Source organism: Cuculus canorus, chromosome 5, assembly GCF_017976375.1.
Source record: "Cuculus canorus isolate bCucCan1 chromosome 5, bCucCan1.pri, whole genome shotgun sequence".
Lineage (NCBI taxonomy): Eukaryota > Metazoa > Chordata > Aves > Cuculiformes > Cuculidae > Cuculus > Cuculus canorus.
Genome location: NC_071405.1, coordinates 32,868,459 through 32,882,632, shown reverse-complemented (window position 1 = coordinate 32,882,632; position 14,174 = coordinate 32,868,459). Strand labels below are relative to the sequence as shown.

General features: G+C 41.5%; 1 protein-coding gene across 1 annotated transcript; it reads right to left on the bottom strand.

Moving 5' to 3' along the window:
* Positions 1-463: 463 nt before the first annotated feature.
* Positions 464-12,925, bottom strand: RCN1 (reticulocalbin 1). Its single transcript, XM_054068710.1, has 6 exons — positions 12,681-12,925; positions 8,875-9,068; positions 7,107-7,285; positions 6,512-6,572; positions 3,487-3,686; positions 464-2,532 (listed from the first exon to the last, which is right to left on the bottom strand). Exons 1-6 carry the CDS (start codon positions 12,881-12,883, stop codon positions 2,425-2,427), a joined length of 945 nt encoding a protein of 314 aa, XP_053924685.1. The 5' UTR covers positions 12,884-12,925; the 3' UTR covers positions 464-2,424.
* Between the last annotated feature and the right edge of the window lie 1,249 nt (positions 12,926-14,174).

Genomic DNA, 14,174 nt, shown 5'->3' with positions numbered 1-14,174 from the left:
CAAATATGGGAATATGATTTCTCTCTCATTTGACACTAATTATATTCCAAATTCATTGAGTAATGTGGAAAATGTGATTGTTCGTCAAAGCTCAGATGCAGTGTTTTGTTGGGATGGAACGCAGTGGATTTGGAAGTGTCATGTTTAGCTGAGGGCAACGATGCTTAGTGTCTCAGCACCCAACTCCCACTGAATTTCAACACGAGTTAGCAAACAACCTTCCCTTGGGCTCCAGTGAAAATCCTTGGCTTTAGTATCCAGTCAGAGCTGCAGTTTCGCTTACAGGAAACAAGTTTTGAGGTCTTTTAAGGTATTGTTTCCTGAAACAGCAGAAGATAACTGAAATGCAGAGAGTACTGCAATTCTGTTACTAAAATATAAAAATGTTGAAATTTAGTATGAAAGAACTACTAAAAGAAAGTGTTAAAATCTTGAGAATTATCGAATACAATAAACCTTTCCAAGTCATAAACAAAACAGATAATATTTTACATGTGCCAAGATACAATTTTATTGCTTCTCAGATAACACTGCATTTAGGCATTTATTTAACTTGAGGGTACTGGAAGAGCAAAAACACTCACTTATGTCTTATGACATTTGTCCTACTGTATGTTAGTCAAAGGGGTAAGGACTTTTTGGAGACATTGCTGGCAATGTCATAGGAAGTGCACACCAAAAGCTTAATAATCATGCTAGGAAGGACATGTAATCTCTGCCAGACTCTGATATCTGGAATTAATTGCCTTCAATTGGGAGATGTAACATATTTCACCACAGTTCTTATATGACCTTATAAAAATGACACCGTTTATGGAGCTCACAGTTCTGCATTGTATCATAATGATTTTCACAGAGTGGTTAAATTGCTGAAGTATATCATGATCTGGGAGTCTCAAAGCTCCTGTCTAGATGGTGGTGTGGTCACTGGCTTGTGACGCTGCACACCAGATCTCCAAGGAAACTCCAAGTGAACTGTGTTGTGGGCCTCTCATCTCCCAGTGTTAGTGTTCAGCACAGATTCTAACGATAGCAATGGCAACTACATACATTAGACTTATTTCTAGCTTTTTTATTTTACTAAGGTGAAGAAACAGTTGGTGCCATGTGTCCATCGTAGAGGACCACATAGTGCTGCAGGAGCTGCCAGTGACTTAGTGCTTTGAGAACTACTGGATTTAAAGGCTTGTTTCCCGTCTTCACATCATCTCTCAGTGCTAGTCTGTGTTACTGTTATAGCACCTTCGTAGTATCAAAAAGTATTGGTTTTATTGTGCTTATTTTAAAACCAGTACATTTAAAACCAACCAAACTTATCTAAGTTGGGTATATAAAAATATACATGTAATAGCTCACGTTGTACAGTAAAAAAGAAAGCACCTGTGTGGACAGCTTATGCCTTTCTTTAGAAGGAAAGTTGCCTTCATGTAGTTGCTTCAGTAACACATATTTATACGTATATACATGCAAAATCAGAACTTTAGCCACATAAATCTGTCCTCTTATGTGGTACAGAAGGCCCAGAGGGGTGATATGTCTCATTCTTTCTCCATCACAGAACCACTGCCACTCACAGTGTGTGAACAAGAGTACGGCTTGGGTAAAGTGCGAAAAAGCGCGAGATAAATTGTGCTCCATGTGGCGTAATTCCTCCCAGGAAACAGCATAACCAACAGCCCACAAACAATTGTACATTATTCTGTTGTCAGGAGAAGCAGCTGTCACTATGAACTCAACAACCCCTGCTGAGAAATGCCAACACAGGGTGTTGAGCCACATGTGTTGTCTCTGACCTGGGATGGGGGTTAGAGAGAAGGGCCAGTTGTACATGTTGCACTACCAAAGCAACAAGCCAGACAGCTGCTGGATACTTTCTTCAGCACCTCTGGCCCAAAACTGTGAGAGAAAAACAGTGTGGAGAAAAAGGCTGTGTATCTTGATTTGTCAAACCTTTTCTCTGTGTAGGAAGGTCAAAGCATAAATTGTTACATGCTATTAAAAAAATTGACTTAATAACTTAAGTCTGTTTAAACATTCTTTCTAATCCTAGTTGCATTTCACTATAGTAAAAATGTTTTTCTTCTTAAAAATGTGTATTTGAAGAAAATATTTCACTATTACAGGTCCTTGCAATTATGTTTTAGAAGTGCCTTTTCCAGATCAGGCTCTAATCTATTAAGAAAAGTTACCTTCTTATTCTTTCCAAAATAAAACTGTAGTAATTAGATATTGTATTTAACCATGTGAAAAGAGTAAAAAAACTATTCTACGCAGTTTCTGAGGTAATAAGCTGACATGTGAAAAATACGTTAATGCAAGTCATTCAGTTGTGAGTATGTCCTTTGCCCATCATCCCCACCCAAAAGAGGGGACGGACATAGTGATTTCAGTAAAGGTCTGTGGCATACTGGCTGGTACACTGTATCATAGTTCATCATGGTTTCTTGTGAGGTCCTCTCCGTAATTAGTAGCTTGACTTCCAACGAACATATTCCAGTTGTCTAGAACCTCCTCTTTTGTTAGTTTTTGATCCTAATGGGAGGAAAATAAAATCTCCGTAAGAACATTTGCAAAGCTAAGTAAAAGACACATTAGCACAGATTTACAAGAGCTCTGGAAATACACAGTTCTTCAAAGCAGGAGACTGCAGGTTCAGGAATTGTAGCTGTCATGGTGAGTGAAGTCTGGACCCCAGTGGAAGACATAGGTTCCACTGGCTCCAGTTGGGTCAAATTGCTAATTAACTCACTGCCAAACAGTATATGGGTTATATGGTAGGCAGTTTTGCCCTGTGGTTTGGTTTCACCTTCTTAACAGTAAAAATGAAAATTCTCTGGTGTATTTTGTTGAATATGGTTGTTTAAGTTAGCAATTTACACACTCTCTTGTGTAAGAGTGTTCTGGCTTTTCAGGTTCCAGCTTTGTTCACATTACACTTCAGAAGATCACTGCCTAGGATCTACTCAGCCATTAATCTCCCACATCAGAAGACGCAGATGCATTGAGCCAGTCTTAAAGACAAAGATGTGTGTTTGATTATAGAAACAGGGGTCTTTCACTACCTCCTCTATCTTTAACTTTTCTCTTGGAATCTGACAACTTAGCATACTAAACTTATGACTGCTCTTAAAAGGAAAAAGAATATTTCTACTCTATTAAAGCTTCCGAGTTTAAGATGATAAATAATTTCTTATCTAACCTAATAAAAGCTGGGTAAAGTGCTGATAAACCTCATGTTTATCAGCTAGATAAACATGAGCTGATAAACCTCATGTTACTACTATTACTTTGTGATTCTAACTACACCAACAGAAATTGGCATTGATACGTTAATACACCAGCAATTCTAGCCTCTAACCCCCATTTGAAGTCTACTAATAAGAAAAGTTATTAGGAATAATTTCTTATTACTTGATATGTTTAAAAAAAAAAAACACACAACTTTATACAACTTCTAAAAAAAATATATATTAGAACACTAAATACCTTGTCTACATCCGACTCATAGACTAAGTGCCTGGCTTCAGCTAGTGCATGGTCATAGTCTTGTGGGAGAATCCAGTGCTGAATCTCCTCTTTGTCCATTTTTCCATCTTTGTTGAGGTCACGAAAATCTGCAAACTGTTCACGCTCTGTAATCACCCAGTCAGGCTCTGGTCCACCCTCTTCATTTGCAAACATATCAGCTGGAAAGGAAATAAAAATCTCACTCAAATCATATTTAATTTTCAAATTATGCACAAACTAAAGAGATTTGCACAGTGTTCCTCAAAGGAAGACTAAACTTTTCTCTTTCCACAGCACTTCTTTTTGGATGGAATGAAAGTTGGGAGTCAATAGAGTAGCTGTGTGTGTCTTCTCTCAGGCCTATTTCTCCATTGCTGGTGATTCTGTCCATTCTTACGTTACGCTTGCATCTTAACTCTGCACCACTGCTGAGGCTAACATGAGAGGTGAATGTGTCCAAAGGTCATCATTCACTGAATTTCAGTGTGAAAAAATTCTTTACAGATCTTTAGTAAATCATAAGCTTTAGTGCTGGGCTCAGTCACATGGGGAGAAAGCAACTTAGTACTTTTATCTTGTCGCTGCCAGCAAATGTCTTTGTGGATAAGATCAGGCTCCAGACAGTGGAGTGGTTAAGGCAAAAATGGCACAGGGGAAATTTAGGAAAATAAAAATTGATAAATGGAACTTGAATGCTTTTGTCCTGCTTTTAGAGAGGTCTGTTTAAGAGAAATTCATCATAGTAAATGAGTCCTTTTTTAACCACGCACTGCTGCAGAACACTCCAGAAGAAGGTATGCTACAAAGAAACCTGGAGAAGTCGTCATGAATTGATGGTGCACTCTGGATGAGAAACCACCAGCACTGCACTTCCCATAGAGTGGTACCTTGGGACGGAGTACCGTTTGTGACATAGGATGCACAGATTACATGCCCAGGCTGCTCTGTACATTAGTCCTGTGCTATCTTTAACAAGTATCAGTATGACAATGCCGCGGTGGCTTCTATGTAGAGCTGGGAGAGTCGCAGTGATTACTAAGTGATATCTATCTATTCTTCAGAGCACAGGCCTTCCAAATTACGTGTCCACTCTACTCCTCTGGTCACTGTAGCAAAACAATGGTTTCCCGCTCATCCGGGCTGCTTATTACTCAAGCTTTACACTTTTCCATTTATAATTACAGCCTGCTTTGTGATACTATGCTGTTTTTGTTTTCAAGATGTACTAAATAAAAATGAACCCCGCATATATGGTCTCTAAAACAGAGGCTGACTGGTATCTATAGGAAGTATAAATGCTGGTCTCAAATCTAGGAGTAATCTCCTCCCAGCCTGCAGTTCTCTATTGGTAGAACTGTCCACAGTGTCCCTGAAATACTCCATTAACTGCTCATGCACCATAAAAATTTAGTTCTCTCTATTTAACATAACTAGAGATATTTTCCTTTGCTACTTGTGTAAAATCTAAGCCAAATTTTTTAAAAGACAAAATAGGAAGAAGAAAGGAGGAGACGGGGGAAATTGTTCTATAACCCTCAGCAGACCTCCTCATTAAATACCTGACCTAGAGATTGTAATTTTTGGACTTTTTATTGTTATTCCTTGTGAACACCTGAGGAAGAAATTTGGTTTTCTATTTGCTTTTTAACCCCAGCTTGATCAGAAATAAAAAAATTATATCTGAAAAAGGGAAGTAGGCATATTTTAAGCATATTTTCCTCAACTCATGAAGAAAACTTCAGACAACACATTCACTTTCTTTTTTCATTTTTTTAAAGTGCAAATTATATTGTTTATTTGAAGCAACTGACATGTCCTGTCAATTTGATTTTTATCCTCCTTGCCAATGTGGGGTGATCGTGACTAGAACATTCTATGTTCTTATCTACAGAAGACAAGAAAAAACAGCATTCACATGGTAACAAATGTTGACAATTACCTTATAATTATATGTAGGTAATGTCACTGAATGAACTGAATTTACTGTGGAAATTATGCTGCTCTGTTATTTCAGTCATAAATGAATAGCACTCACATTCTGAGGCTAAATATAATTTACACGGAATAGAAACCTCCTGCCATTAATTAATGTGTATATATTGTTCCTGATTATATGTGAAGTGATCTTTACAGCACCACAAGAAACAGAAAGATTTATCTGAGTTTGCACTAATGCTTTCCTGGTGCCACTTTCTTGATTTAAAACCCATCAAAGTAAGTGCAGTGGAAGAAGTTAGCTTTTGGAATCAGCATAATGATTCAAAAGGCTAAAATGTACTACGTACTGCTGATCTCTAGTCCCGCTTCCGTTTTGTCTTCATAGGCCTAAGTGTAAGACAGCAGCTAACAGCCTAGTGCGACTGAAGTTTGTGCAAATGAACTGTGACTGATCTGCTATTGGTCTTTTCCATTTTGTTCTTTCTGCTACTGAAGTAATGCACAGCTGACTTTGAGAATGTTAAATCTTAGTGTTATTTTTACGCAGTTCACTTTTGATGCATCCTATATTTCCAGAAGAAACATAACAGCATCACCATAAAAAACCAATAGAGAAGTAGGGGTTCTTACTTACTAATTAAATTATGAGAATAACTATCATAAAAACAATTAATTTTCTTTTTTGCAATGTGTGCTTCCTAGCTATTTTGCATAGTCAAGTAACATTCACATTTGGGAAGAGACTAATTCACTTTCTGATCCTCCGGCAGTTCTAAACAATGCATTCAAAAAAGCTGTCCATGTGGTCAAGTATAGAGTATTCCTGTCTTGAAAAATATTACTCCAGACCATCTTAGCCAAATTACGTAAGACTTTACAGCATAAGATTCTCCTCTTAAGTGTTAGGAACCTTTTGCTGGTGATGCTCCTATGTGCCTAAAATTGAATTAAACTTTATGGATGTTATGGTTGGTTTAAAATAGTTGAACTGGAACATACAAATGTTCATCACTACTGCAAATTTGAGAGAAGATGGACAAATTGAGAAACGAACTTCAACACTTACCAATGTATTCATCTTGATCCACAAAGCCATCCTCGTTTTTGTCTATGTCTTCTAAGGTTTCCTGGAAAACAGTTTTGCATTGAAGTAATCAAGAAAGAACTGAGAATTCTGGCTACTCACCTCTTCAATCTTTTCACATTTGAGGCCCTGACCTGCCCTTGTGCATAAGTAAATGCACTCCAGTGTGACTGTTGTTTATACAATGAATGTACAAATATCCTCTCGTGTTGAAAAAATGTCCTGCATGTAAATGAACTGGACACCATGCCTAAGTTTTAAGTTAGGGGCAGATACAAGCTTGCATCAAAAACTTGTTAGCTACAGGTCAGCATACCCTTCTTTTCTTTTTGGTGTTAAGTCCATGGCCTATAACAGTTTATTGATTCCAATTAAGAGCTTTCTAAGTGCATTTAACAACTGTTTCTTATACTGAGAGCTCTAAATCAAGTGAATTTCATGAAAGGCACCCCTTTCTATTCCCCACTTGGGTATTAGGTTTGTGTGTCTTTCTAAATCCTGTATGAAAAGCTTAGAGAAGCATTTCAAAGCTCATCCAAAAAAGTTAAATCAATGGCATTGGTTTTCCTTTGCTTACTAAGACAACGATGTTTTTCATATGCTCAAACTCCTCTGGGTGAAGGAAAGCAGTAAATTCTTCACGAGTGGCAGCCAGGTCTCCATCCAGATCTGCAGTTTTGAATCGTCTTTCATCTCTAGGCAGCATTTTTTTAAAACTGTGCTGGTCAGTTGCATCTTGGAATTCTTCTGGATTTTCTGTAAATGAATTAAGATGATGTTCCTTTTAAAACATATTACTGCAAGAAAGTACTCCAATTTGATGTTAGAGTCTAGAAATACAAAGGCTTATTGCTGGAACAGCTGCTGTATTAAAATGGAACTTCTTTTTCCTGCAGAGTTTTAAAGTCACAGGTTGAGCACTTGGTTTGATTTTTAAAGGTGACTTAGTAGTGTAGGTAAATGTCTGAGTAAGCCGCCTGTTGGAAGCCAAGCTAATGGATTTTGCAGTATTGTATAACCTTCATAGATTTAATCTTTTTTTCATCTGCTTTTACAAGCACTGCTTTGGCAGCATTTGGGGTAGATTTCATTCAATGAAGTTTTATTCTTCTTAGGAATCAGTATGATCTACACAACTTTTTCGTTTCAAAAAGCAAGCAAACCAAAGGTAACTGGTTTCAGAAGCTGGCAGCTTGACTGAAATTATCTAACTGCCACGCCTCTGCTACAGGGAACCTAACAATTATTTTCAGTTTAAAACAATGACATTTTTTCAGGGTGTTCAGTGGCATAAAATGAATGGTATTTGATATGATTTTAAAAATAGAATCACTAAACTGACTTCAAACATGAGAAATATTCATATTATAACAACTTCATAGTTCACGTGTTAGGAGATAAATGCAGTTGAAAAAGACTAGGCCAGGAACCATAGATGGGGGAATTTTAAGTGTGAGTTAACACACAGTATATGTAAGACCACAATATAGTAGCTGTTCTCCAAATCTTGGGGATTACAGAGCAAAGACAAAGACCTGAGAAGGGCTCTCAGGGATACTGCTTCAGGGATGGTATGTTAAATATTTCCTTCCACAAATTTAATAAGCTCCATTTTAATCTAAAGTAGACTTTGGAATTATTACTGCTGCTGGAAGCTTGCCCCAGAAACTGCCTCTATAGTAGATAGATGTTGCTTTCTAATTTCCAGTATAAATGTTCAGTTAATACCAATTTGTTGTTCTGCCAGCACTGCGCTTTAGATTAAGCGATCTTCTCTGCTCCTCTCCCTTCATTAACTTAAAAAAAGCAAAGGGAATGTATATGGGAGGGAAAAAAGATTCAGGTATATTTTTTAATACATGTTTCTTTTGCCTGATTTGTTAAGGATTTTCATTTGCAGTCTGTGGCATGTTATTCTGCAAGAACTATTTTAATCAATAACTTTGCTGTAGCTTAGACCTGATCTTAACTTTTAGCATCTAGACTCTTAGGAGTTTAAAGGGAGCAGAATTAACAAATACTGGTTAATTATGCAATATATATTTAATTAAAGTACCATTTTTAATGTTTAAAAATATGCATTTCTAACTGGAGGAGACTTTAATTCAGCTTTATCAGTATGGTTAATAATCCCTCTACAAAACCTTCTGTGTTCTGGTGACCCATGTGGAAATGGCTGCAATAAACAACTGAGAAGTGATTTTGACCTCTGAGCATCTATAAAATTTAATACAATTTTCAAGAATTCCAAATGAGACACCAAACTCCTGTTGACTGCAAGGCATCAAATCATGCCTTGTCATCTCAAAAGTCTTTGGGCATATCATCTGAAAATGTTATCTTACCTAGATAATAACCGTATGTGGCTTGTTTGTATTCTTCCCAGGCGATTTTATTGTCCTTGTTTAGATCATAGTCTTTCCAAACTTTAGCCACGTTTTCATAGATATAGCGTTTCTGTACCCGTTTGATCCAGTTTTTTAATTCCTCTGTTGTGATATAGCCATCTTTGTCGTCATCTATTCTATCCACAATTTTCCTGTAAAAAGAGACCAGCACCCTTAGGAGTTGAAAGAAAAATAAACTACACCAGTCCAATTTTAGTAATCTTTATCTGGCCCTAATTTCCCACAAAAACACAGTCCCTAAAACTTATAAAGCTGCCCTAGTGGCAAAGGTTTTCCTGCATTTTGCAGGTCATCTTAAGGAATATGTCTCTATTCATTATTCAGTATTGGTATGAATAATTGAAATGGAACTCGCACGATCAAAGCAAGTGAACAAAGTACCTCAGATAATACCTGGATTTCTTAGGTTGTATTTACTAACTTGGGGGAGCTGTTCTTCATTGTCAACAGGGAGTGGCCTTGCTGGACTAGGGGCAGCAGACATGAATTCACCTCAAAAGAAAGCCTGTACTGCAGCTTGCTGGAGGCAATTAGAGCAAAAAGCCAGGATTTCATAGGCATGTGCAGTTTCTCCTATGGTTTTCCAGCAGACTGATGGTGGAGTGAGTTTTATGACTAGTAATGTTGGGTATGTACACCATGTACAGTCTTGTCTTCCATTCCCATTCTTCCACTTCTATTTCTTTTCTTTCTCTCCCAGCAAAAAAACCAATATTGCTTGTGTTGCCAGGAATACCTGTTACTAACCAAAGCTATAGGTACTCTGCAGCTGGTCTTCAGTCATTGCTGGCAGTTGGGCTATGAGCTGCTGCCACGTGTGCAGCTGCTAGCCTCAAATCCTGTTGAAATCAGGAGTGATGGTACCGGTATACTTGCAGGGAAGCTTCCATTTTGAAAAGTTCTGCACCCACAGCTGCAGATAAAACTGACCTAAAAGAATATGTTGGAAAAGGGGCAACGCTGTCCTCTACCATTTCGGTTCTCTGCAATAAATCTCTCAAGGCATGCCTGTGATTGGTAAACGCCACCAGTTTGGGTTCGAGCTTGTAAAACTAGCTTCTGGCCCGGTGGTAGACCAGATGATAAAACCCCTTATCTAAAATGAGAATGCAATTTTAATCTCACAACTTGTAGGTAAGCTTGTCATAGCGTTACTGCATTCTGGGTGCTGGCCTGTGGGAAACTGTGTATGTTGCTCTTGGAACTAGGGCAGTTAGCACTGTGTGTCTTCTGTGCATTCAAATTAGCTTTAGGCACATCAGCTCTTCTAACCCTTATATCACTGCTGATGAGGCACAGAAACAAACTGTAGTTGCACTGCATCTAGTCTGGTTTAGCTGGTATTTCTTTCTATTGTTAGATGTATTAGTTATAATAAACAATTCTGCTAGTAGCTCTTCGCTATTTTTAATGTGAAAGAAGTTGAGACTGTTAGGTGGGACTGCAGTCAGTATTAGCTTCCCCCCTCATAATAAAGAAGCTAAAGGGCACATGCAGCAGGTAAATACACAATAAAAGAAGAAAGTTAAATGTTTTAAAAATCCTCTCTCTCCTCTACCTTCTAGTATGAGATAGGAAATTATGAGGTTAGGAAATGCTGAAAGTTAAGAAACTGTCCCACAGGGCCCCCCAGGAACCACAATTCTTATGTTCTGCTGCACAATGTCTGGATAAAAATGTGGGCTTTGTTCCTCAGAGGGACATATTAGTCACCTCCACTTAAAAGGTTATTGACTGTGGCTGTAGCTCAACGTGCCTATGTCAACCCTCCAATGTGCACACAGTCAGATGGCTAAAAGTTAAGCTTCTTCCCTTCCTGAATTAGTGTTTGTAAAAACTGTTTAAAAAACAACCCTACCGTTAAATCATATCCCCAACTAAAACAACTGTACTTCTGTAAGTGTAGACCAGTTTTTAAAAGGCACATCCATTTTAGAGATACACTTCATGAGAATCTAAGTCATATATCATGTACGCTGTGACTATGGTTTCTTTTGCTCCTTCTTGAAACAGTGTGCACAAAACTGGTCATTTCTGATAACCGCTTTATCCATTTACCCACTGAGATACAGCTAAATAGTAGTGACAGCTTACAGAAGGCTCAAGAGGTCAGTCTGGAGACAACAGCAATTCTGCACTAAGAGCTTATGATAGAACTAGACAGACATACAGTAAGCTCCACTCCCTATGGAAGGGCAGTAAAGGCAGAGCTAATCTGAGTGAGAACATACAGATATTTAGAACTAATTTCTCATCAGTAAACACACAAAAGGATCTTTTAACTACTGTTATCTTCATCCTAATTAATGTTCTGACTCCTTGCAGGTATAGGGGAGGGAAAAGCAGTAACATCAGGCAGCTGTTGCATGAACTCTATTCTTCGTGTAAAGAGCAGCACAGAAGCAAGAGCAACACCGCAAGACCATGCATAAAGATTTCACAAGTGGAAAAGTTTGGGAAGATGGCTTCATGTGGAATTGTAAATGGAGCTGTGAGGAAAGAATAGTTTAAACTCAATTCAAACTACTATGGTCCTGACACATGACCCAGAGGTAAGGACTTGCAGCAGCAAAGCCCTTCAGCAGCAGATGAGGTTTGTGCACACACCACACACAGCAGCTCCCTCCTTGAGTTTTTTTGCTGTAGGACTAAAAAAGGCAGCAAAGAAAAACACAGAAGTGATGACTTGGTGGTTGCTTGTTTGCAAAAACCAGTGGCACTGAAGGGGCACCACTGGCTACATGGAGGTACAGGCTGCTCCAGGAGCCCCTCAAAGCAGGAAGCAGCAGGAGCTGGAGCAGAGCAGGCAGCACCCAACGCCCTCCAGCCGCAATCCCCTTCTCTGGCCATGACTGCACCGGCCCCTCGGGCACCACAGCATTGCTCCCCGACTCCATCCCGCACTCGCCTCACCTCCCAACCCGTCCCACATGGAATCATAGATTCTATGATTCCGCACCCGCCCTGCCTCCTGTCCCCATCCCGCATAAACCCACAGATTCTGTGATCCTGCACCCCATCCCGCATCACCCCCTCCCGCATCACCCCCTGGCTCCATTCCGTGCCTCCATGCCGTGCCCGCACCAGCCCCACCCCGCCATGGTATCATAGTTTCTACGATTCCATGTCCCATCCCGCACCCGCCCTGCCTCCCAGACCCATCCCGCATACAATCATTGATTCTATGACCGCATCCCACACCGTTTCCAGTCCGCACGCCGCATCGCCCCCTGGTCCCAACTCCCACCCTTTTCCCCCAGCCTCCCGACCCCATCCCGCACGGAATCATAAAGTCTATGATTCTATGATCCCGCACCCCCATCCCGCACAGAATCTTAGAAGCTATGAGCTACGATCCCGCTCCCCAGCCTGCACCACCGCCCGACCCCATCCCACACCACCATCTCCCGGCCACATCCCGCATCTCATCCCGCACCGCCCCCCAGCGCCATCCCGCATAGAATCATAGCTTCTATGATTCCGTGCCCCATCCCGCACCCCATCCCCCCCACCTCCCGTCCCCATCCCGCATGGCCTCCTGGCCACGCCCCGCACCGCCCCCCGCTGCATCCCGTCCCCATCCCGCATCCCTTCCCCCCGCCTCCCGTCCCCATCCCGCACGGCCCCCCGGCTGCATTCCGCGCCCCATCCCGCACGGCCCCGGCTGCATCCCGCACCCCTTCCCATCCCCATGCCGCCCCGCCCCCGCCCCGCCCTCGTCCCCTCCCCGTGCCACGTCTCACCCGAGCCTCTCCCGGCTCTCCTCCGGGCTGAGCTGGTCGAAGCTCCGCGCCTCCTCCTTGCCCAGGAAGGCCTCGTGGTCGTACTGGAAGCCGGCACGGTCCTCGTGCCGCGCGCGCTCTTGCCGCGCCGTGGGTTTGCCCAGCGCGCCCGGCAGCACCAGCAGCGCCAGCGCCAGCCGCCAGCCCGGCCCGCCGCCCCCCATCGCCCGCCGCGCCGCAGACCCGCTCCGCCCCCGGCCGGGGGGGCGGGACCGAGAGGCGCGGCGGGGGGGCGGGGCCGAGAGGCGCGGTGGAGGGACTCGGTGGGGCTGTGTTTGGAGTGGTAGAAAGAGCATCCCTTACCGGGCCGGGGCAGCGCGAGGGAGCGAGCTCCATCGGTGTGCGAGCGAGGCGGCAGCTGTAGAGTGCGCTTCCCTCTTACCTGCGTAGGGATAAATTCTCCCAGAAATCTTATGCGTATCCTGTTCAAAGTGTAGTTTTAATGTTGTTATGAAACTTCACAGCAGTCAAAACTCTTGCTATTTGGAGCTGGCTCCAGCTCTCTGCTTGTCCTTGCCTTTAGATAGGAAGAAAACTCCAAACAAGCGATTACAGAAGAAGAGAGAGTATGATTTTGGCTCTCAGTGGGAGAACCCCACTCGGGGAACTTCAGATCCTCTCCCATTCACCCTTCACCATAACATGCTAACCTTAAAAGATCCCCTCAGTGCAAAATACTCAGTCATTTCTGTGTCTCTGTTATCCTGTGTAGTTTGTTCATCTGGAGTATCAGGTTGGTCATGTCTACTGTCATTCCTGAATTAGGAAAGGACCTTTGAGACCATCAAGTCCAACGGTACCTGTCCACCACTAAACCAGATCCCTGAGCACCTCATCAACCCATCTTTTAAACACCTCCAGGGATGGGGACTCAACCACCTCCCTGGGTAGCCTCTGCCAGTGCCCAATAAACCTTTTGGTGAAGAAATTTTGCCTAATTTCCAAACTGAACCTTCCCCTGGTGCAAATTGAGGCTGTTTCCTCTCATCCTATTGGTTGGGAGAAGAGACCAATGCCCATCTCACTACAACCTCCTTTCAGATACTTGTAGATAGTGACAAGGTGGCTTTAACTGTTACTTTTACCCTTAACTGTTACATTAAGGTATCAACACAAGCAAACTCTTGAAAACAGCAGGAGTTTTATTTTGTGATTTGTTGGGTTTTTTCTTCTTAAATTACAGTTTATTTTGCTCGAGGTTCTAAAAGTCTCTTGATGGCAGTAATTGAAATTTGCACTGGATGCATTTCCTTTTCCTACAGTACATCTTTTATTCGCTGCTAGGGAGAATTGTCATTGTATGGAACATGTTGTATGTTAATGATCCTGTTGCTAAGGGGCCCTGCTTTAAACTATATGACCAAACTGTACAGTTAAGCATCACCAGTGGGGCTTGTCTATCCATTGTCACTTTGGAGGTGAGGCTCTTTGAAATTGCAACGTCTGCTTTGGCAG